The following is a 24288-nucleotide window of genomic DNA, read 5'->3' on the forward strand; positions in this document are numbered from 1 at the left end:
TGTTTCTCTGCAATTAGTTAAGAACTTAATTGTTCTATGAGACATGCCTGTGAATGAAACCTATGACTTATTCTTTGTACTTCATCTAGAAGCAGGGTGTTTATTATTTACCTTTTTTAATAAAATCAGCACTGACAGGAACTTTAAATCCTGCATGCCAAACCCCAACAGCTTGCACATCCAAATATAACCCTTTGCATTCAAAAGGCACTTCCTTTCTTTGTGGGATGCAATTAAAAAGGAAATAACATGTCCTGAAGAGGGCAAGGCAAAGTGAGATTTAAAAAAAAAAAAAACAACAACAAAAAAACCCCCACAAAACTCCACCCAAAAGAGAATGAACAGCCAATCAAACCACAAAACTCCACCCAAAAGAGGATGAATGGCCACTACATCACTATATTCTCTGTACCCACAACGTGATCATCTATGTATAAAATCAGAAACATGTAATTAGTATTTTCTAAGAAGTCTACTTTCCAGAAATAATCAACACAACAAAAGCAAACACACACTTGAAACAGTTCTCTGCAACACATTTTTCCAGTTTTATTTATAAAAAAGATGCTCCTTTAAAGTGTACAGTTAAAATCACACCTGTAAATTCAACCAATCCATGGCTGGATATTATTTCAATAAAATATTCCTAACAACTGATGTAAAAATTCATTCAATCGTGATTTAAAACTCAATTAACCTGGAAGAAAAACTTAGCAACACATTACTCATTTAGGAAATATCTATCGCACACTGTAAAAATAAACTAGAGTCCCTCCTGCTCACAGCAACGCCATCAAAATATTTGCACATCAAGTAATCTTTTAAAAACATAATTCTGTATTTATGAAGACAACAAAAAAATTGCCAGCAAAATCCACCAAGGGTTTCAAAACTCCTGATGCCCCCACAGGGGGTAGTAACTGCATCATTATTATATTGCATGTTTTCCCTTTGATCACCAGAAGTGACCTTCCAAGCAGCTCTAAGCTGTCTGCAACAACTTAATTATGCCAGGTAAAACTAAGTCAGGTAGACAAAATAGCATGTGCAAATCTGGCTGCAGTATTTACTCCATTGGTCTTTCAGATCAGAACTGGATCTCTCATTGACTACTCCAGCAAGCTACAAAGACCACAAGATTAATTTAAGCTGAAGTAAAAACTACCAGCTCCTGAAAACTTAGGGAAAAGAGGTCCTTCCCAAAAGGCTTGATAAGGCATTTGATTGCAAGATGTTGTAGTTCTAGTGGGGTAAACAGTAGCTTGGGAAACTGTTTTTTGTCTTAAGCCAGTTTTGCAGGCAAGACCATTTGCATTTTTGGGCAAATAATTGTCACACAGGCACTGACCAACCTCTTAATTCCTCCTATATTCTTCTCCCATACCATATTTTTTTTCCATAATCCAGGACTACCGTAGCCCCAGACGAGGAATATTGCATCTATGATTTAGCCAGGATTACAAACTTTCAATTCAAACTCCCAGGTACAGGCACCTTCATCATCTATGGTCAGAGGGTAATTGTGCCACTGGGCAAATTCATAGTAGTAGGTGGTACAGGAAGAGTTAACATCTCCAAACAAGAAACTCATTTAATATGATCAAGCCTCTATGTAGAGGTCAGAATCTTAACCCTTTGCAAAGACAGCACAGGATACAGTGAGTGAAGATCCCCACATTATACTCCTGGATTTGGTACGGACTGGGGCGTATGCATCTGTGCAAGTCCTTTGTGTCTCTGCCTCTTTTTACACACCCACGATATGACAGTCATCTGACATGTTTCCAGACCTATGGATGAACAGCATTATTCAAATGTTAGAGACATATTACCACTTTCCTAAACTAAGTCTTGCTTTTTATAAAATGGATGACATGTATGTCTGCTAAGACATCACAAACCATTTAATTTTCATACTCAGGAAATAAACAATGGAAATAATGGACAGCTGAAGAGTTAAACCATCTGAACTTTCCTTCTGGCTTACACTTTAAAAATATTTTGAAGGACACAGCTGTCCTTACCCGAAGTATTCAAATTACTCTTTTTCACTAAGTCTCAAAATAGATTAAAGCAGTCCATTTAAGCACAGCTAACTAGAATTGATTCTAGTGCATCAGTCTAATTTGACAGTTACTTAAATAGTTTCCCAATTAAGAAAATAACCTATACACAAAGCAACTTATTACATGTTTTAGAGCAAATATTTTAGGCAGTGTAGTTATAAAGCAGAATACCGTATTTGGAAAGTGCTGGAAAAAAGACTAGGAAAGGTATAAGGTATTGCCCACATTTTCTTACTTGAGAACATAACTTGCTATATGTAAACAACTATTGAAGTCTCTTATTTTAAGAAGTGTTTAAAGTTCGAATACAAAAAGTACTGAGGATGGTTGGGCCTCTGCTGATTTACAACTTGCGAAAAAACAAGTTCAAGCTGAAAAAACTGAAAGACAAATACAGAAATGCAGCTTAAGAATAAGCAGAAAAATATATATATAAACAGAGCAGGCAAGCATACTGCAAAAATAACACTGCCCGAGTCAAATTAGCCTTGAAAACGTAAAATTCTGTAAATATAACTTCCCTTGAAATAAGCTTTAATTATAAGGATTATCACCAAATTGATTAAAAAATGTAACAAAAACCTTTAGATAAATACTGTTTTCCTTCGATGGTCTGCAGATCACAGTATTTTTAACTTAACAACTTGAAGCTTACTAGTAAATGAAACTTGAAAACGTGAAAATCCTTCACATAGCAGAAACAGGAGACTACACAGAACAAAAGGATGAATAATGTGTTACATTCCAAAACTCTTTTGTTGAGAAGGCTAAGGTGATTAATAACACCAAAAAGAAAACCCAATTACATACAGATTGTTATAAACAAAGGAGAAATCAGACAAAATTTGCTGGGTTTTAGTAAAGTGTGTCCTGTGAAGAGCACTTTGATAACAAGTCCTTTTACACAATGAAAGTAGTTACCACTTTCTGAGCAACAACCTTACACTATGCACAAACTCATTTTGTGTCCATGGATTTCAACAGCCAAAGACTCGATTATAAAGAAAGAGGTTTAAAGTTGTACAGGAAATGAATGGTGATAAGAAATAATGAATATGTGGTTCGATGTTCAAGTTTGGCTTTACAACTAGTGACACTTCAAGATAAAGAAGAAATAAAGCTCAATTTAATTTTGTTTCTCTCTTTCTGTTTTTGGTATCACCACAACAAAACCAAAATAGGGACATGGCTTAAAATCTCCTATTTGCTTTGTTTGCATTCAAATCATTTAACTACTCTAATACAGTAACAAAAAAAAAAATAATAATTAAGAAACAAATCTGTCTTCCAGAGTGCTAGCAACATAAAAGATCACATGTAGCTACTAGAATTGATAACTGAGCTGTAATGCCTTGATACAGGTTTTCCATGTGTCTTTCATTAAAGAGCAGATCCTGTACTAAGGAAATAACTCCTGAATTATTACTACTTTTTTTTTTTTATTGCTATCTGTAATTAAAACTCCAGCGGCTTTGCAAACCAGTTATCCTCAATTAATTTTCAACTGCCATCTTGAGAAACACAGCTTTAAAAGCTAAAGTTATAAAACAACTCGGTTCCAAAACACTCATCATGAAAAGTAGAGCGAACAGCTTTGCTTCTTCTCACTTCCGTTTATTTTTTGATGAGCACAAGCTAGTGAAAGGCATTTTGATGCAGAATAAGTTGGCCAGCTTTCAGCTGCTCATTAAAAAGCCTGCTGGATTCTAGAACCAGCTACAGTGATTTTAGAGAGTCATGAGTACTAGGATCTTCAGTTTAGTCCTTTAAATATTGAACAAACAAAAATGGACATCACTTTTTTGTAGTTGGGTTTCAATGCTGGTTTCAACACATCTACCTTACTTGAAGAGTAACATTCTCTGATATTAGATTCATCACTGTAGGCTCTTAACCACTGCATCTTTTCAGACTCTGACTTGCCAAGTTCAAGCAAACAAACAAACAAAACCCAAACCCAAAAGACCTTTGTATTCTGCTCATCATTGAGCACTCAGAAATTAGAAAGGTAACCCATTCTGCAACAAGTCTGTGAGGTCACGGAAGGCAACAGCCTCCCAGTGGAAGATTGTCTTCAAAGTCATGTCAGGAGTGCAGGGGTAATGGAGGAAGATTTAATATACCATGTGCAACTGCTCATGTTGGGAAGAGACAGCCAGACAGTGACCACTAGTGTGCAGCAAAGCCAGAGGAATGGAGAATGGGAATTACACCAAGCAGTTTTACCGACATAAGTGCTATATGTCTTCAGTGTTGCAAGAATGGAGGTGGTTTCCCCTTGTTTTCCAGCGATTTCCCCTTGTTTTCCATATTGTCATCAGCCATTGCAGCCTCACAACTTGCTTCCCTCATGTCACATGTAACACAACCCTTTAAAAAGGAACAAGAACATTGTAATTTAAATTCTCCTTTTTATGAGCATATGTTAAAGAGTCAAATCCTGATAGCATGCTGAGCTGCAGCCTCTTAAAATCTCTCACCAATGGGCTGAAACCCCTCTAAAAGCAGAGATTGAAAAGATACTTTATTTTCAGAAGCAGGTACTTTCATCTCCAATTTATCTTGTCTTAGAAATTAATTCTTTGGTTAGTGGAATATCCAGTTTTAGCTCTGAGATAAAAAGGCATGTGACCTCCTTGAACTTGAAGGCCTTCTCTCTCAGCTTTATAAGCAAGCTGCTCAGTGAAGATTTGGACTGCAGACTGAACAGCAACACCACCAAACTACCAAAGGCTGAAATGCCTGAATGTACTAAGAGACCAGATTTTTCTTCTGCTTGAGAAATACAATGATACTGAAATAAAGTATCAAAACAGAAATCCTGCTACTGTCAGAAGCCTGAATGCATTCACAAAGTGACAATCTATAATGGAAACATGACCTACTGCTTAGGAACAGCTTTAGCACTTCAGATACCAAATATTTACATTTGCATTCCAATATATCTCATAACATTTGAGATATAAACATTCAACAGAACCTTCTGCAAGACCACTGGACATCATTTTGCTATCTGAATCAAACATGTGGTCCTAACTACAACAGGACACACAAGATGTTAATCAACAAGGCACTAGGAAAGCAAAGACCAATTTTTCTGGTCTTGTTCTGGAGCCAAGACCATGGATTTCTCTATCTTCATGCTCAAAGAATAAATACCACAGCTCAGAATGCCACATTTGAAAATCCTAGCACAAAGGGCACGCAGTACTACAACAGACATTAGTTTTTCTGCTGCATGAGTACATGAATGCAGCCCACTCTGCCTTGAAATTTTCTGTACAACTTACTGGAGCTCTAGGTCTCTGTGGGACTAGTTCTGACTTGGTGTTTTCTTCTCCATAGCACGTGGGAGCACTTTAAAAATGAAGATATTCTCTAACACATACTAATATAAAACAGATACAGTTTATCAGCTTGCCCGAGGGTTATAGTAAATAAAATAATCAGGCATAAGATACAAAAATTCTTGAAGATGGAATTCACTTACAAAAAGCCAGCTACTGTTGCATTTCTTACTATTTGCCTAAACCTCCTTCCCGATTTTGAGCATTTTTCAGCTTGCTGAACACGCTCTGATCTCCAACATCCCTGTGTTACATGCTGTTCAATTACAGCAACAATCCACTTTATAGGAAAATTAGCAAAAGACATAAGACCAACAGAAGAAACATCATTAGATACAGACTTTACACTATTTCTATTCATCCCACAGTGTGACCGAGGGAACTTTGCTACAGGTGTTCCCTACACAGAATTTACTTTGCTACAGGTGTTCCATACACAGAATTCGTATCTTGGAAAAAAAATGTTCAGTGGAAAGACCTGCATTTTGGCGTTTTTCATCTGGCTACCATACTTGAGCTCATTTCCTCCTCCTATTTACAAGCTAACAATCACCAGCGACCCCAGCACTGTGAGATGGCACTGGTCAGAAATGGCACTGCTTTTGGCTAGCCAAGACATGGATGAGATACATATTCCTTTCACAACTCCTTACTTGGGTGCTGATTTGCAGTGGAACAGTCTGAGTCCGGATCCACGTATGCACCTCTGCAAGCTCCTTCTTTTGCCCATCTGTAAACCAAGGCTGTTGCTTTCTCATGACTGTCAGTTTCTCCAGATCCTCCTTTAAAACCTCCTCTTTAATTCTGCACGAAACAGACACCTGTCAACACAGCTGTACTAAATGAAGCACAGCAGGCACTGAAGATAATCACACTCTGAAAGTCTCTTCACTAGTATCTACGGCTGTTGAAAAGTAACTACACTTTGTTAGACCTCATATGCTCTATAAGGCTTCTTTCAATACTGGTCTGTCACAGGGTTTTTTGTGGGGGTGTTTGGTATGGGATTTTTTAAAATAGTTTTGTGTGGTTTTGGCTGTTTAGTTGGTTGTTGCTTTTTATAAATGTGGAATCTCATTACAAATTATATATAAGCCAATTGCAAGCAATTGCAAATAACATATAAGCATTCATCCCCTTTATGCATTCAAAGTACTGGACAATAACCAATCCCTTTATTGTTTCAGAAAAAAGGTTATGTCACCCTATTTTAACTGATGGGGAAAATAGGGAAAAATTGTCAAAAGGAAATAATCAGGACTTAAAATGCACAAACAGTAAATGAATACACCTTCTCGGAGTTTCATTGGTATGTGCAATTTCCATGGTATCATTTTTAATTCTACAGTTCCATGCACAATTCGACTACACGTCAGAAATTGTTGTTTTCCAACCTGTTTGGCATTTGGTAAGTCATTAGAACTTGCTCAGGTGTGTGATTCATCATCGCCCAGGCTGACTCATGTTTGGATTTATGAGCTGTCCCTTTTTCTTCTGCTTTCTGATTCTTCTCTTCTTTGGAAGCTTCAGAAGAATCATTACTGGCAAAATATTTGCTGCATTTCCCACTACCTGCCGAGAATTACCATGATAAAAATGAATGCCGATGCCTGAGAAATCCTGGTAATTCAGCACAAAAAACTAAAAACACCAATGTATTTCTGCGACCTGGTTCTCTAATAGAAACAGAGGTATTCCCAGATGATTGCTCTAGCAAGTGATTCAGAATTCTAAGATAAAATACATTTTATTAAGTTGCTCAAGATCTCCAAAGCTTTTTTTACTCTTCTCAAAATTAACTGGCTCAACCTCTCTGTTTCAAGAGGTCCTGCTCTAAACAGATTTACCTTTACTTGAGTAGAATGTAAGCGAGTATCTAATGCAGAGAAAAATGATACTGAGCAAAATCACAGAGTGACTTAAGAGGTTAAAGGAACAGCATCTTAGATTCCCATTTCCAACAACAGTGAATGAAACAAACTTGGCTTCAAATACTGAAAGTTAGTGAAAATTAAAGAATACAAGATCCTCTTACTAGGATGTCCCATTACAGTATCTTGTTATCAATTACCAACACATTAACCAGCCATCTAGCACCAAATACCAAATCTTGAACTTCCCTACCTGTGCCACAACCAGAAGTCTTGTTGCAGCCAGAGCCTAAAGAACCAGAAAAAGCTGATTCACTGCCTGATGCTGCTGAACTTGTACTCAACTGGGAGTCCTTGAACAGCAAGTGGTCCGTGAACTCACTAGGAGCACAACAGCTAGCACTGTTACCACTATCTTCTGGATCATTGCCCTGGAGACAAAAATCGAAACACATCCATGGAAGTTACACGTAAGTTTGAAAAAAGAAGTGCATGCATTTACCGATTTTGTCACGTATTGACTAAGTTCTCATATCAGTTCAATAGGCTTTGGAGTTTCTAGCTCTGAAAAAATGAATAGCTGTCTGCAACTCAGGACAACACGGATCTAGACTCTAGTTTACTGGTTTCTGCTGTAGATCTTTCCCTGCCGGGTCAAGATATTGTACTGTTCCGTAAGTTAGTATTTTCTGCTGACAAGTGAGCAGGAGTCAGTTCCCTTCATATCCTGTTAGATGACATGAAGAAGCCACAAACATCAAGAAATGGTGCACTACAGGGAACATGAGAGTCCTCCACTGGTTCACTAAGTGAAGCTCACTGCTTAAGCAGCTATGGGTACATCAACTCCCCTTTCAGGACCCTACCCTGCAGTTTCAGCTGATGCAGCCCAATCTGGATTCAGGAGCCAACATTTTTTTTTCCTTGCCTGCAGAGCTCAGATTCCTGCCTCTGAGTTTACCGCGGAAGTTGGAGAGGCCTTTTCTATGCCCATGTATGGAAACCGACCCACACGGATCCCTGTTCTTCGTTCATTAGCTGCATCCCTGGGAGACAGAGGGAGTAATTAGAAGAGTATCTTCCCTTAGTTTTGGTTCTCCACAGAGACTGTGGGACTGGGTGAAAAAAGATGCTAATTGCACAGTACTGACCAAGTTCCACATGCATAAATGCCCCAGACCCAAAATTATTGGTGACAATTTAATTGAAAAGGCTGCTGTCACAGTGCTGAGCAAAAGTGGCCTATGGCAGCCTAGATCGGAAGATCTCATATTTCAATATTTTTCTAAATGCCAACACTGTACTGTTACAAGCTCAAGTACGAAGAGCTTTCTTTGCCTCTTGTGCTATTTGTGCCCTGCAGTCTACATAGCACAGCCACTGGAAAGAGCAGCTAACAAAATCTGGTGATCCTGGTGACTGATCATCATCACTGGTTTTGGTGAACGAACACTGTGAAAGTCAGTTTCTCCTTTACATTAAAAAGTCGCATTACTTACACATGAAGCTTCTGCATGCGCTGTGACACCAGCACTAGAGGAGAGCTCCATTGGTTTTGGCAACTCTTCTTGAAGCAAGTTCAGCTGAAGTGGGGAGCTGCTCCGTGAGCTACTCAGCAGCAAGGCCTGGTCACACTGGCCCTCTTGCTGGTCCTCCATGGATGCGGCAGAAGAGCCTGGTAAGGGCTTATCCACAGAGTGCAGTGGTCCTGGTGATGGAGCAGGAGGGGGGCCTGGAGGTAGTGTAACGCATGGATATGAAGAGGAGGGATAAAGGTACTGAGGGCTAGGAAGCAGGACATATTGAGGCATCTGTGCATACATAGGTAAACTCTGAAAAAACACAGCCATAAATGTGCCTATGTTCGGAGAATAAAGTGCTGGGCAGGATGGTGCTTCACAGCGTGAGGATGACATGGACTCAGGTTTTAATGAGGGAAAAGCAAGCTCCTCTCCTGCAGAAGAGACTGGAAAACTAGACAGAGGATCTGAACAGACAGGCAGTCCCACTGGATGAACAAAATTCATACTGGAGGAGCTCAGATCAGACATTTCTGAGGGAGAGAATGACTGTTTCTGGATTGTCCTCTTCTCCCATGGAAGACTATTCCTATTTTTACTAGAAAAGTGGCTATCTGAGGACTGTCTCTGAGGTTTCTGCCACTTGAATTTTCCACGTTTGCCTTTTTTACAGCTAGCCGGGCTCATCTGTTTTGAAGGGGAATTTCCTAAGGAGGAAGAAAAAATAGACACATTCACTGAAAATGACAAACCTAGGGAATAAAAATAAGAAATAAAAAGAGAAAACAGAAAAACACACAGATAATTGTGTGTGGCTTATTCAGAGATCTGATTTTCCTTTGGGTAATTTTTCCACTCAATACAATGATAGATTCACTGCCACATTTACAACACTTGCCTTCATGTAATTGATTTTCTTATTGATCACTTTGGCTTATCCCAATCAGATCTTCTACATTCCTTCAAGGGAAGGCAATAAACTACTTGGGATGTGCAGGGTTTATTGCAATAATGTTCTGCTTTGTGAAAAGTCTAAGATAGCAACATCTGAGATGGAGCAGACCTCCCCTGTGGACAATGCTGTTGTTAAACCCTGGCAGTTCAAAGGAAGGAAAACCAGGCTCCACCGCTAGTTTGGTCTTTGTAATTCATCTAGTAAGTCTTTCCTCAAAGCTGCTGCGTACCTTGGCCACTGGAATGTCCATTGTTACTTCTACTCCCCTGCTGAAGGTAAGTCCTAAATGGAGAGAGCAAGACCCTCTGACGGAACTTGTCAACATAGTTCTGCTCCTCCTTTTGAGTGTGGGCTGACAACGTCTCCTTTGTTAGCCCAACTGGCTTTAAGTCCTCAGGTACCAGAGTGAGACACTGAGCATTCACATGAGGCAGCTCAATTTGTTCACTTCCAACAGTAGTATCCTCCATTGTAGTCACTTCTTTGAAGAGGAAAGAAAACATACCACTCACTCTTTACTGTGGTTTTCAGGTGTCAACTTCCACAACACTCAGAGGGTTATACAGGAACCAAATCCCATCTGAGCTACCACACAGATACAGGCTGCAGAGGCAGGGGCAAAAAACACCCTTTGCACTCAAATATAGTTACACTAAAATCAACTGACAAAATTATTTTGCATGGTCTGGAAAACTTAAAATTAAGTTACAGAGGCACTTCTTTCTTCATACTTTCTTAGTTTAACAGTATTTAAATAGTCATTCTTACACTTCTTTCTACATTTAAATCAAGTAACACTGGCCTATTTGGCACTTTTATTTTAATCAATGGTCAAAAGCACATATGGGTGTTTGAGACACATGTGATGAAGTTAACGGGGAAAAGAAATAGTGCACTCTGTTAAAACTAGGTAGGTTTTATAAAAACACTGTAAAAATTTCCACTCTCAAACTTTCTTCACAGTGTCCCTAGAAGTACCCTAATTGAATTTCAGAATTCATATTCATGAAGAAGTATCTCAAATGACAAAACTTTCTTACAACATACTTCAGTCTGGGAATATTGTGTACATTTAAAAACCAGTGAGTCAAGCCAGTGCTTTCTGAGTGTGAACAGTACCTGATTCAGGATGTGGGACATGCACTATGGTGCTGCTGTAACTGCACTGGCTGGTGACAGACACCATGCTTGGAGCCTTGTTGGACAGGGTCAGGTCTGCCAGAGGAGCTCCCACCAGGCCTGCAGTTGTCTCATCTTTCAGCATCTCTTCCCAGTCAGCAGATACTGGAGTTCGGGAATTAACTGCTGAAAGCATAGCAGTATCTATTGGTAAATGACAAAGCTTCTACATGGAATTTTGTTCTATCCAATGTGTTTCAAATTCTTCAAGTTTGAATGGTTCAGAAACCACCAGTAACTATGCAGACTATGAAATAAGACAGTCTTGTCTACAAATGGATGTAACACTCATATACCAGTGCAATGTCAGCACATACTAAACATGGCTCATATGAGTGAGCAATGTAAAGTCCATTTAGCAACACCAAGCAACAGTTATTTTGATGCACTCTACCTAAAAAGACTGATTACTGTAGCTTATATGCTTAACTGTGAGACCTAGACAAAGTAAGCAAATATTTACCACAACAGTGCCATATAAAAAAATAAATTAAATGCTGTGGCTCATATTGTCAGTATGTTTTGTTTTACCTTCCAACGCCTCAACTTCCTGACAACTTTGCTGGACTTGCTTGTCATCTTCTGAAGATGATGATGATGTATTTGCAGAAGATTTACATTTCCTTTTCAATCCTGGAATACTACAGCTCTCTAGATATCTGAAATAGAAGCATATCACATGAAGCTCTCCCTGCTTTGTATTTTTTCTCCATTTGGAGAGATCAACATTTGAACAATCCTAACTGGATATTCAGGGGTAAATCAGTGTTCTAAATTCACTGCAGGAAGCTCTGGACACTTATCTGCTTTCCAAGGAGTATGTTAAATAAAATCTACCAATTACTCTTAAAAAAAAACAACCACCAAGGGGAAATAACCAAACCAAACCAAACAAACCCACACAAGAAAAAAAATCACTATCCACTGGGTTAAAAAGTACCATTTAAAAAATAATGCCATTTAAAATAAATGTGATTTTACAAATTATATAAGCATTGTCTTATACAGATGTTCTCAAAGGGCATATTGAGAAGATATGGACATATTATGCCCACCAAAATTCTCTTAAACTCCTATCGCACCAATGGTGAAACTAGGAGTAAACAAACATCAAGGGCTGCTAACAGAGTCTTAGGCTACTGTGTAATTCAAATTAACTGAGCGTTGGGATGGATTGCCCAGAGAGGCAGAAAACTTTACAAATGACCCCAAATTTAACTCACAACTCAAAATCCAGACAGTTTAGACCAATGAAAACTGCTTGGATATTTATCTTCCACCAATCAATCTTAAACTTGTACCACTAAAATTGCTTCATAGTTTATTACCTGATGATACTATCAACACAATTGATCTGCTGATAGGAAGGAACACGTGGACGCTTCTTTGAATCCCCATAAAATGCATTGCCTGGTTCTTCTGTGCTATCACTTCTCAATGTCTGAAGAAAACAGGAAGGGGTGTGCCTCTTCCCTAGAAAAAAAGAAATCCTCATACTCCTCTCAAAGGCATCTAAACACTGCCCCCCACCATATATACTGGGATACATATATCTTATACAGGGATATACACAGCCCATGACAGCACAGCTCTTATTACTGAGTTATTCTGCATTTTCATCTCAATCACATTTCAAGGCAGGGGAGGGAGAAGGAGAAAGCCTAAAAGAAAAAAAATCCCACACAGCACCTTAAACACTCACTCAGAACAACTAGTAAGCAGAAAGAAAACAGCACAGGAAAAAAATTCTATTTAAGCTGTAAACAAGACTCTTCTCTCAATGTATATATATCATGGAATCCAACCTGTTATTTATCAGTAATTTACAGCTTTTCAGAGCATAGATACACTGGACAGAGTAGTATCAACACTGACAGTGCAGCCCTCTTATCAACAAGACCAGGAGACAGTTACAACTTTCGTAGAGTATCACAGTGCAAAACATTTTAATACAGATTTCTATATTTGACGAAGAATCCAGTTTTCTCCATATATTTGTGCTAGATACTAACTGCAAATATTGTGCATTAGCATAACATTAAGCACACAATAACTAGATCACTACTTCAGTGGGAAGTGGGGCAGTGTTTTTCCAATCTCTGGATTGTGTCTGAGTCCACATAAAGTAATAAAGGGAAGCTTCCCTAGTAGACTTATATTTTCTACAAGCAAATTTACGTTTTCACTAGAGTATGTTAAAATAAAGTAAAAGTCTGATCCTAGAGATGTTCCTCCATATCTCAGGGAGCAGTTCAAAAGTTAATGCATCTGCTGAAGTTTTTTTTGGGAGTGTGTTTTGGGTTTTGGTTTGGTTTCTTTGGTTGGCTGACTTTTGTTTTGTTGTGATTTTTTTTGTTGTTTCCTTTGTTTTGGGTTTTGTTGTTTGTTTTGGTTTTGTTTTGTAAGGAAATCCAACCAAACAAAATAATTCCTACATTTAAGCCACGCTAAAATGCTATCTTAAGTTGTTCAGCACAACACCAGTTAGCAAAACTCATGGCTATAGATCTACAGGAGTTCATGTTACCTTAAGGATCATAATTTCATCAACTTACCTCCTAGGATTTCTGAGCTCGCAACCTGTTCACCTCCATTCTGTGGCTTGCTCCTGGATGCAATATACAGCTGCTGTCCCAGATTCTTTATTCGGTTGACATCTGCACAAACTTGTTGCAATGTCATCTTGAGATACGTGAAAATGTGAAGTCAGAATTAAAATTAACAAAAAGAGGCCAATGGGAGACAATTAAGATGGGCTTAGGTTCTTGTATTCTCCAAACTGAAAGGGAGTAGACTGTCAGCCTAAGCCTGGTGTCTACTGGTGTTTGTAAATTCAACGAATCTTAGGACCATGCTTCATTTAATTAACTATAATAAAGCTCAAACAGCCTCAGCATTTAAATGTTTTAATACCGATGCTAGCCTTGAGAGTGGGAATAAGATGACAACTTGCCCAGGAGTCTCACAAGGAAATCAGGTAATCCTAATGCTTGTTTTAGGACAGCACTGTTTCTGCTCTCTACTACACCGCACCTCTAGTGACATTTTTAAAACGAAATAAGGAAACAGAAACCTCTCCACGTGCATCAGTCCTCTTTCTGGTTGCGCAGTTCTACTTTTTTCTCTGAGTCTGCTGGTTCTTTGAGTAGGCTGATCTTGAGCAAATTTTCAATTTACTTCAGTGAACTACCATAGCAGTTATCTGTTCACTGTAGCCAGCAAAATTAAGTGCAAAATACAAAAAACAGGTGTTCTGTAACTGACCAATGTAAGGACATTTACCTTGAACACTGCTCTATCTTCTCACTTCAGTAAAATTCATTACAAGTAGCGCGTATGTACACAGTAAAAACTTTTCTTTTTAAAACTCTGTTTTTATTACTCTGCAGGCAGTGACACATTATAGACTTACTGGTTCCTGTATTTCCTCTGCACAATTCCCATTGGAGTCACTTGAAGATGCTATGCTGATATAGTGCTCATAAGAGCCATTGCTTCCAAGGCTTCCGTAACCACTGGAAACATTGCTATGAACTGGCTGTATCGGGGGGGGAAAATTGTAAATTATCTTGTTCTTAGGAAAAAAAAAAAAGAAAAGAAGGCAACAATATACTTTGTAACATAGAACTTAAAGTAAAGGAAGAAAATTAAGTGAAAAGTCAGTATTGCTCTGGGGTCTACACTTGCTTGGGAAAAATTCTCTACCATGCTTAAAGCCATTTCAGGATGCAGATCTGTATGTTTCAACATAAAGACTGGCAAATATGGCAAACAAAATATTTTTTTGTAATCAGGTGGGCTACCCAGAGCCATATTTTTAATGCTGTCACACGAGCCTGTCTCCATTTAGAACTTTTCTTCCAGATCTTTTAGAAGATCCCCAAATCAGCCTGCTAAACAAACTCAGCCTCTCATTCAGAAGGCCAGCCAGTGTTCCAGAATTCCTTCATCTTCCTTACCTGCAGAAGCAGCTTGTAGATTTGTCCTTGCAATTCTCTTATCTCTTTCTCAACACTGCTTGTTTCCTTGCTTCTTGTAGCAAACACATCTTCATTCAGAGGACTTCTGAAGAGAGCAACAAAATTTCACTATTATTTTTAATTTGATGCAGAAAAGGTAGCTACAAATGGCATTAGAACAGATTATTTTTAAAACCATAATTATTTTATTTTAACTGCTTTACTTTACACAGAGATGCAATCTGTTCCACCAGCAGCTCTGCTAGGGTAGTGGGGCAGTGCTATGAGAGAAGTGCTTCATGCGAAGCCCCAGTGAATCAGTACACCAGCACAGTGACACCAGTTAAGGCTGACGACCATCCACCCCTCTGCCTCCTTCACTCAGAAGACAACTCACACCCCATAAGATCTTGATTAAAAGATCACTTTGAGAAGTCAAAAGGCATCCCAAAAAGTCATTTCCTAGAAAAGAAACCAGGTAAGAGGAAGTCAGACAGTCATAGTTTCAAATCTCTTGGAAACTAAGGAGAAACATCTGAAAAATTAACCTGTGCATTCAATACTACTCGCATTTTTAAAAGAGGTTACCTTGGTAGATATTTACATTCTGTATCAAGTGAATGTTTCAGAAGAAAACAAGCTACAAGATCCTCTGGGCTACATGTCTGTCAATTAATGTTTTTTTGTGAGCCAATCATGAACTAATATCAATTATTTGTTAAAGCAATCTACTTCTTACATTGCTTTTTAACTTTTAGTTGACTCATCTAAAACTGGCATTTTGATTCAGACATACCCATTGTCACAGTATTTGGATATCAACTGTGTGCAAAAACATATACTAAAACAAGTTGCTTTGCCTTTGAAGTAATTTACTTATTTTCATACTTAATAAACAAGACTAATGCTTTTCTGAAAGAATGGGCTGCAAGACAGATGCTACGTAGTTGTCACAGACTGCAGGAGCAACATTATGTCTTTAGTTCAGTACTGAGACTCTTTTGTTTTGCAGAGTATTCAAGGAAAAGCGCTTCAATAGATCAATTCAACAGCTGACTTACGTCCGGACTTTGTGTCGGCCAATGATGAACACTACTTTCCTGCTCCAAGGATTCACAAAACTGGACCAGCTGGTATCCAGTATGACATAATCCCCGTTTTGAGTACAAAATCTAATAGGCAAATGTTCAAAAGGAGGCTGGCCAGCAAATTTCAAGACTGAAAAAAACAATCAACAAACAAGGTTCAGTTTACATAATGATGCAGAAATGCAAGCACAAACACTAATGACTGCAGTTCTTCCAATCTTTTGGTTTGAATTTATTTTGATCTCAAAGTGGCTGCTTTAATCCATTAATTCATTTATTTTTGTCTAGACTGCAGATCAGTCCCATGTTAAGCAACAGGATAATGAAATGTTAAGGAAATGTTAAAACCAGTAGAAATCCCTCTTAAAGCTACTGTACTTACTTTTCCGGTGAATAGCAATCATCAAAGGACGATCTTCTGGGTGCATATACAGAAGTATGGACGTTCCAATTAAATCTTGAGGTAAGTATCCCAACAAAGGCACTGCTCTGAAATCCGAATACATTACCACTGATTATAATATAGTTGCAAGTATTTATATCCTTAAGCCTTTGCTTGTCAGTCAAGTCACCATGCGTGATCTACGACGGCATGAACTAAGCCTACAGAACAACTTCCAGCCCAAATAATAATCCTCCAGTGCAACACAGACACGTAAATACCAAGGACAAATATTTCTCTGCCTGGAGATCTAACAAATTCTCACATTTGCAGGCAGTTTTGTGCTTGTCCATGTTTAAAAAAAAAAAAAAAAAAAAAAAGGTCTTGAAGAAAGAGGTCACAGGCAAAATGTCAGCAAGAAATCTGACACAGATTCTGCGAAGTGTGTTGTAAAAACACACTTGTGGCTTTGCAGAAGACAGCTTTAATCTGGCCAAATTTATTTGACCCAGCTCAGCTGTACCCTCACACTATGAACGTTGACTGTTACCACAGGTCCCTATTGCTGTGGGTAACAAAACTGCCCGCAGTTCTGTTTAATTCACATTTTAAGTCAACAAATATTAGATCTGTGAGGTTCTACATGTTTTTCCATGAGCAGACTAACATAAAACTACTTTGTTTAATTACATATTGCTAATTGCACAGTTGAACTATTTCACTTGGGTTTCCAGCTGCATCACCAGAGATTTTTCGTTACCTCTTCATACACACCTCATAGGTCTTAAGATTCAAATCTCACCTGTCATCTATCTCAAGAAAAACACATCCAGGGGTGTGAGTGGTGGTGAAGATTCTTTTATCCATAGGAATTCGCGGAGCTAATAGGAAAATAAATATTTACTGAAACAAAATATGCATTAACACAGAAAACCTGTTACTTTTGCTCATGACAGAGTTATTGGCCCCTGAACCTTTTAATTCCTCACTGCTTTCTGACCAGTAACTCATAGAAACACTACAAATTTTTAGGTGCTACAGACTTCTCTGAAAAATAGCGTGAAGAGGTCAAATGCTTTGGGGCCTTGCAAAGAAGGCACAGATGCTCTGAATTTGCATGCATACACACACAAAAAATGGAAGTTACACGGGTGAAATTATCCAAGGACAAGTTCTAAACAAAGGAAATTGTATACCGCATTTTCCAACTGGTTGTTTATTTTCACTGTAGTCCCCTGACTTACCTTCATATCCAGAGTGAATTTTCTCAGCCAAAGCTAAGCAGCAGGATTCTGCATCCACGTGGACAGAAGTACATACATGGACCAAGTATGGGGTGATTCGGAAGGGGTAACAACATGTTTCTTGTTCTTGACCTTTACCCCCCCTGAGGAAAAGTAAAAGGGATTAACACACTGATTCTGAGACTCAAGATACTTTACTGCACAGAGGAGTATCCCCGAGCACATAGACCTAGATAATCAGAATCTGCCAAGGTTCTGTGCACGTTCCCTTGGGATCCAAGGTCAACATTCAGCAATATTAATCTTGCTCCACTTAAAACCAAGTAAGTGTTTTGCCTCCAATACTTGCATTCAGAGGCTGTTCTAGAAATGCTGTTAGTCCAACAGTTAAAGACCATGTTCCGATTCTCAGCCCAAACGTGCTCTCAAGAACCACTGATCTCCTTCAAGTGACACAGTTCTTTTTCTGTTTGTTATTTATTCTGTACCATTTTTAGGAAAAAAACAACAAAAACCAAAAACTGTATCACTCAAGTTTTGTTTTACCAACGTAAATAAGACCCCTCCAGCCACAGTTCACAAGCAGCAGTTGTTCTTTGTCCTCCTCAAACATGTGCCAGCAGTAGCAGTACACAACATTTCAGCTGAGCTCTTAACCAGGGCTTTGTAGCAACCGCATTAGCAACTGCCTGTTTCTGTTCCAAGTGCTTCTTCACCTATTACAATTGCAGTATATATCTTACCTCACTCTGACAGAAAGAATGGCGATAATTTTTTTTTACATTACCACTTAAACTAAGTTACTTTTTACTCCACAATTAGCTTTGTGAGGTGTTCCTAAAGAGATATTAGTGTCATAAAACTACTGACAGCTCCTCCTTTTGGAAAAAAAAAATAATGTATATATACAATTGGAAATTGAATATAGCAGAATTTTAACCCTCGAAAAGAAATTTTTATACTTAAACCTAGGGTGTGCTTGTGAAAAAATATTTTTACTCAGGAAGCCCACATATGATGAGAGATGTCATGAAAATCTGAAGAAGAAACACTGCAAAATGTTTCTGTATTCTACAAACAGTTCACCCAACTTAAAACCAATACCTGTCCTCCTATATTTATTCCAAGTGCCCTTACACAGTTCAAGAGACAAAGGTGATTTTAGAGCCTGGGATTGTGAAACACAGATGAGCGAATCACTGATTGACTGGAAGATGGAATATGTATTATACCTGCTCAGAAGCAAACAGTTCTTATGGAAATCCAGAGACTACCTGAGTTTGGATCAGAACTGAGGATTACAAGCCAATCACTTTTTTTTTTAATTTATTCTTTTAGCACTAAGATTAGCCAGGCACAAAGCAACAAACTGCATCCATAATGACAGAAAGTATTATTTCATTATTTAGGCCTCATACTGGGACTCAGCTGTCTTGAGTTTCTTTTACTGCCTCTTGTCACAAACTCTCCTGCAATATTCAGAAAAAAAACCCTTTGCCTTTGCTTTCAAAGTGTAAAAAGGAGAGCAGCAAATTTTCACAAAATCATTACTCTCCCGCACAACAGTGCTAAAAGAAACTGACAGGTCCAAAAGAAGCATTTATGAATAGTTTTCCTTCTATCGCCATTCAGGTTTCAGCATTGCTGTGTGAAAAATACTCAAAACGTCCTGCTGGATGTCAGTATTAAATGCAGTAAGTCAATTCTGTAATGGAGTTGCACAAGCTCATACTGGTCAGTTGAGACAAGAGAACACTGTTTCTGCCCAATGCTGTACCCGCTGCCCAGCCCTCACCACCAAGAAGTTGTAATAATGTACTTGCCTGATCCTGCAGAAAAATGATTTCACCTGGGCATATTCACACAGGGATGCTAATAAATAGAACACATATTGAACATACCAGTTAATATCCTTAAAAAGGCCACATCAGAACTATTTTATATCCTGCATCCTCCAGACTTTCTGAGGAAGACCCAAGCGTCACAACCTGCTCTTCATGAGCTACCTAATTAGCTGTTCAACACTCTCCTCCCAGCTCTAATGTTATTTCTCTTTTCCATCCCACTCACTTTTGGAGAAATGGCTGACCTGGAACTAAATGAAGAGAAAATACGTATGATCTACAAAACTCCTTTCCTCAATGCATCACTATAGAAAAGAAAGGTGAAAATTCTTGGCTGAGCCATGTAACTATACTAAACTATATAACATACTAAACGTATACTGTAATTATATACAGCCAGGAGTTACAGGGAGAGGAAAACTCAGTAACAGTTCACAGCAAGAAAATAACACCAACTCAGTAGGGGTGCCACTGCTCTGCTGGTTAAGAACATAACTGGCTTCCAAACTGTGGAATCACTGGCACGTTAGTGTTAGCAGCCTCTGATGTCTCACACCCTTTGGTGGCAAGGACCTTGGACTTCCCAGGTCTGATGCCAGAACAGCCCAATGGCTAGGTGGGCAAAAGACAAGGCCATTGCACGTGAACTACAATTTACCTGTTCACAAATAACACAGGACTCAAAGTCACCACTTAGGCACATCCAGCAAAGAATGGCAAGTCAGCCTGAGACTTGGGTACAGCGAGCTATGCTCACAGCAGGCCGCACACAGACCATAAAGACAAGGCACCTAAGCAACCGTAAGATGTAGTTTAAACAACTTTAAACTCACAATTAGACCTTTTGTTTCTTATAAAATGCAGCAGTTGGAATTTGGAATTAGTAAGGCAGCACACAAAACAATGAAATATGTGCCTTTTACTTACCCCAAGTAAGAGTTAAGCCTCTTATGAGGCTATCTAGGACTAGCTGTATAGGTATTCAATTTTTTGAAGTGGAATGGGAACAAGTGTTGCCTAGGCATACTGCTAGCATAAGCATTTAAAACTAACAACTATTCTATCCCCATTCTGCAAAGACAGACACATAAAGCATTTAACAGAACTGCCAAATCCCACCTGTTTGACTTTCCATGTTCCAAAGTGGCAGGTGGGACTGGTCAGTGTGTGTGTAGAACACACTCACATCCTGAGGGACAAGCAGCTCGACAAACCGGCAGGAGTCCAACACTTTCTTCTGACAGTTTAGAATGGATGCTGCCTGATCAGAAATATGCACCATGCGTCCCGAAAGCAAGGAAAACACAGCCACAAATGTGTCCTGGAAAACAAACATTGTTAAAGGCAATCCTTCCCCAACACATGATAGCAATACTTTAAGGATTAAAAAAACCAACCAAACAAAAAACCCCAAAACCAAATCAACCAACCCAAAACGACCACAGAGGCTAAAAAATGTGTTCTTAAGCTAGTATCCAATAAAAAGTTGTGCATAAGCTACTACAGTCTCCAGTGCTATGGTAGCTTATGATTTTAAAATGCTAATAGCACTGCAATGTCAAAACCGCAACTACAGTGATGGTTGCCATTGTCCAGAATGACTGGTTATCCCCAAATTTTAAGAGTATTCACCATAATTCCACATACAAAAATATGCTTTTCAAGTAGAAAGCACTGGAAAAACTTCAGATGTCATCTGACAGCACTGAGTCTCAAGAAACACTCTCTTCTTTGAAGCAGTGCCAGAAAGCATGACACACATAGCAAATAATTAAAAAAAATAAATAAACCCAGGAGTACAAATAGAAACCAAAGTTCCTCACAACCATGGACTTCATCAGCTTTGAAAACATTCCGCTAAGTATGTCTCAAGAGACTACTACGCTGTAAATGCATTCTCAAAAATGTATTTGTTGCATCTAGCAAAAAGAGAAAAAAAGAAAAATACGTATTTTTTTTACTTACTGCTGCTGAGTACCCTGAGTCAGCACAGATAAGAAACAGTCTTGATCTATACTTAAAAACACAAAGCTCTGTCTGGCTAAAACTTGTAGGCTTTTCAATTTTACACATTCTATTTCCACAAAACAACGTAAGCAGACAAACTAGTGAGATGGCAAGTGATTAACTACTTAAGTATGCCTGGATTCCTTACTGTGTTTTTTGGAGTGTGTTCAGATGCAACTGCCACCAACTCCTCTATGCTGTACGTCATCACATCTGTCTGAAACACTCTTCGGTCGTTCAGAGCCTGGAAAAAGTCATTGTTTGCTAATTGAAAAAAAAAAACAAACAGGAAAAGCAAAACAAACACAAGGAAGTCAGTAAGGAGACTATTTTGAAAGTATTCTTACAGCCCTTGTACTTTTGTCATCTTTTTGGTGAAGTCCAAGGTGAGGTGAGGAAAGTCTGTGTAGTGACAAAGGAAAAAGGAATACTGATTACACTACTGGAGTGACCTATTAATGTTACAGAAAATGAGTATGAAGAAGGAGAAAGGACAGAATGTGACGGCAAAAGAACAATTTTAGCTACTTAATTCTGTTGGAAAACACAGACTATCCAGTAATTTCTCAAAGTGAGGCATGAATGCTTTTTTCCAATATATAGACAAAGTTATTAGTAGGCAGCTATAGATACAGGATTCTGAAGAAACAGAAGCAGTAGGTGGGCATTTTAAAAGAAAAGATAACATGATTTTTAAAAAGGCAACAAAAAAACCAAACAACAACCCACAGTGCTTCAGAAAGTCAACTGTCTGCAGGATAGCTGTTTTCATGTTGTTGGTTACCAGACACGTTTATTCAAACCAAGCTGCTGTACAGCTTCTACGCTTCCAGATTTTTTCCACACATACCTTGGACCTGTTGGACACACTGCAAGGCATAATTGAGAGCACTGATGGTGCTAGGCTTGCTGGAACTCCTTTTCTCTTCAGGCAAACACCTTTTCATTTCTCGGATCATCATCATCAGATCTCTGTGAGACTGGCTCCAATTCAGCTGCTCACTGCAAAAGAGAGGTTAAACTTTACCAGAGACTTCTGGTATAGGAGCTTCTCTTCTGTCAACTACTTAAAATTATTCACTAAATTACCTTTTTATGGGCTTGGCCACAGAGTCGCAGAATAGCCAGAAATGTCCTAATGCTCACTGACAGTATTTCCTGTTCTGTCTTCCTCACTTCTTTGATACTTAATATTTTCTCCTCTATCTTCCTCCTTTCCAGCTCCAACATGTCATGGATGGCAAAGTCACATCATAACCAATCTGCTTGCTAAAATGCTTAGCAACTAAAAATAAGCTGATGTTTACTCATGATTTCCTAAATCTCACTAGAATTAAAAAAATGAACAGACACTGATTCTTTATGTATATAATTCTTTATAGGCTTGAAATCTACATCTGATTATAAGCACTTCAGGGTAATGTGAGGTCATCAAAACAGACACGATGTTAAGATTTTATTATTCATGTGACTCAGGAGTCTTTATTATCCTTTGAGTTGTTGGCCTCAACAGCTGCAAGGTTATTAACAAGCAGCATCTCCCTCTTTTTACTTTTCCTTATTTCACTGACTGATAAATCAGCAGTTAATATCCTCAAAACACAAACTGATTCTAATCCTACACAACAGACACAAACACCATAATTTTAAATAACTTTTGCCCACTCTTGCTACATATATCACTAAATAAGCTCAAGTACTGCACATTAACTTTACACTGCATAAGCTATACCTATTTAATGTCTTTTTTGTTAAAAATATTTTTTTTTCATGTAATTCATGAGATTTCTGAGCTTTCAGAAAAATTATTTAAGTAATTTATGCTTTACTACAGCTAAATGCAGTCTTTAGATTAAGTAAATATAGAAGCCACAAAAGGGTCAATGACGTATCTGGATCAGCCAATCTAAGAATCAGGCAAACAGCTTATGAGGAACCATGGAGCAGCAATCTCATCTACACGTGCTACCATTATAAACATCACGGGCTGCGATTCAGACAACCTTTCTTGGTGTACTGAGCCTCAAGAAGAAACCCGGCTCACAACTACCCTAGGTCTTTGTCTCTGGCTTCAGTTCTCTGCTGAAGTTCAGCACACCAGTTCAAGCAGCCGGACCATCGGTTGTAAAGAGTTACCTGTTAACTTTGCTCTGTCTCACGAAACTTCCAGCTGAACAGCCCTTCGGTTCGCGGCTGCAGCAATCAGTTCCAGTTCTGACGGAGCCGGGCCCGTTAAACTCTGTTCCGCTGGAAATGGTTCCCGCACACATCGTGCGCCCTGATCCCGCGTCCCCCCGGCGCTCTCCCTCCGGCCTCCCTGTGCCTACAGGGCCGATCGCCTTCTCCCGCACGGCCCCAGTCCCCGCAGCTGGGGACCAACTTGCGCCGCGTTCCGAGCTGCCGCCCCGGAGCCTGCCCACGTCCATCTCCGATCCGCAGAACGCCACAGAGCGGGCGCATCGACAGCCTGCAGCCTGACTCCTGGGCGCGCTCAGACCCTCGGCACAGCAAAGGGGCCTGGCGAGCCTTCTGCGGGAAAAACCAGACACCGCCTCAAAGGGAGGCGGGAGGCGCCCGCCCGCCCCGCGCTGCCGCCGGCCGCTCGCCCGAGCCGGCTCTCCCCCCGTGCGGCTCACCAGGGGCGGCCCCCTCCTCCATGCGGCCCCGCAGCCCCGGCCCCTCCGCCGCCCCCCGCCCTGCCTGCCGGGCCCCGCGGAGCCGCGCGCCGCCCCCACCCCGCGGTTACGTAACGCCGGCCGCACGCGGCGGCCCCGCTCGCACACACCGCGGCCACGTGCGCCGCCCCGCCCCGCCCCGCGCGCCGCG

The 24288-nt window shown here is 39.6% G+C and overlaps 1 protein-coding gene across 13 annotated transcripts; it reads right to left on the reverse strand.

Moving 5' to 3' along the window:
* Positions 1–524: 524 nt before the first annotated feature.
* On the reverse strand, positions 525–24105 carry PER3 (period circadian regulator 3). 13 transcript variants are annotated; one of them, XM_051637460.1, is made up of 22 exons: positions 23599–24102; positions 22313–22464; positions 21611–21726; positions 20575–20776; positions 19435–19483; positions 17612–17754; positions 17170–17248; positions 16368–16474; positions 15959–16115; positions 14898–15003; positions 14351–14512; positions 13494–13620; positions 12267–12411; positions 11470–11597; positions 10879–11064; positions 9989–10240; positions 8784–9511; positions 7538–7715; positions 6808–6985; positions 6067–6217; positions 4293–4436; positions 525–1790 (listed from the first exon to the last, which is right to left on the reverse strand). In XM_051637460.1, the coding sequence occupies exons 1-21, from the start codon at positions 23886–23888 to the stop codon at positions 4314–4316; spliced, it is 3759 nt and encodes a 1252-aa protein (XP_051493420.1). In that variant the 5' UTR covers positions 23889–24102; the 3' UTR covers positions 525–1790; positions 4293–4313. The 13 variants fall into 13 exon arrangements, 12 of the variants coding, with proteins under 12 accessions (XP_051493420.1, XP_051493421.1, XP_051493422.1 ...); XM_051637461.1 differs by having other exon boundaries at positions 525–4436; positions 10879–11061; positions 23599–24103; XM_051637462.1 differs by having other exon boundaries at positions 525–4436; positions 14351–14476.
* Positions 24106–24288: the final 183 nt, after the last annotated feature.

This window comes from Apus apus, chromosome 20, assembly GCF_020740795.1.
Source record: "Apus apus isolate bApuApu2 chromosome 20, bApuApu2.pri.cur, whole genome shotgun sequence".
Lineage (NCBI taxonomy): Eukaryota > Metazoa > Chordata > Aves > Apodiformes > Apodidae > Apus > Apus apus.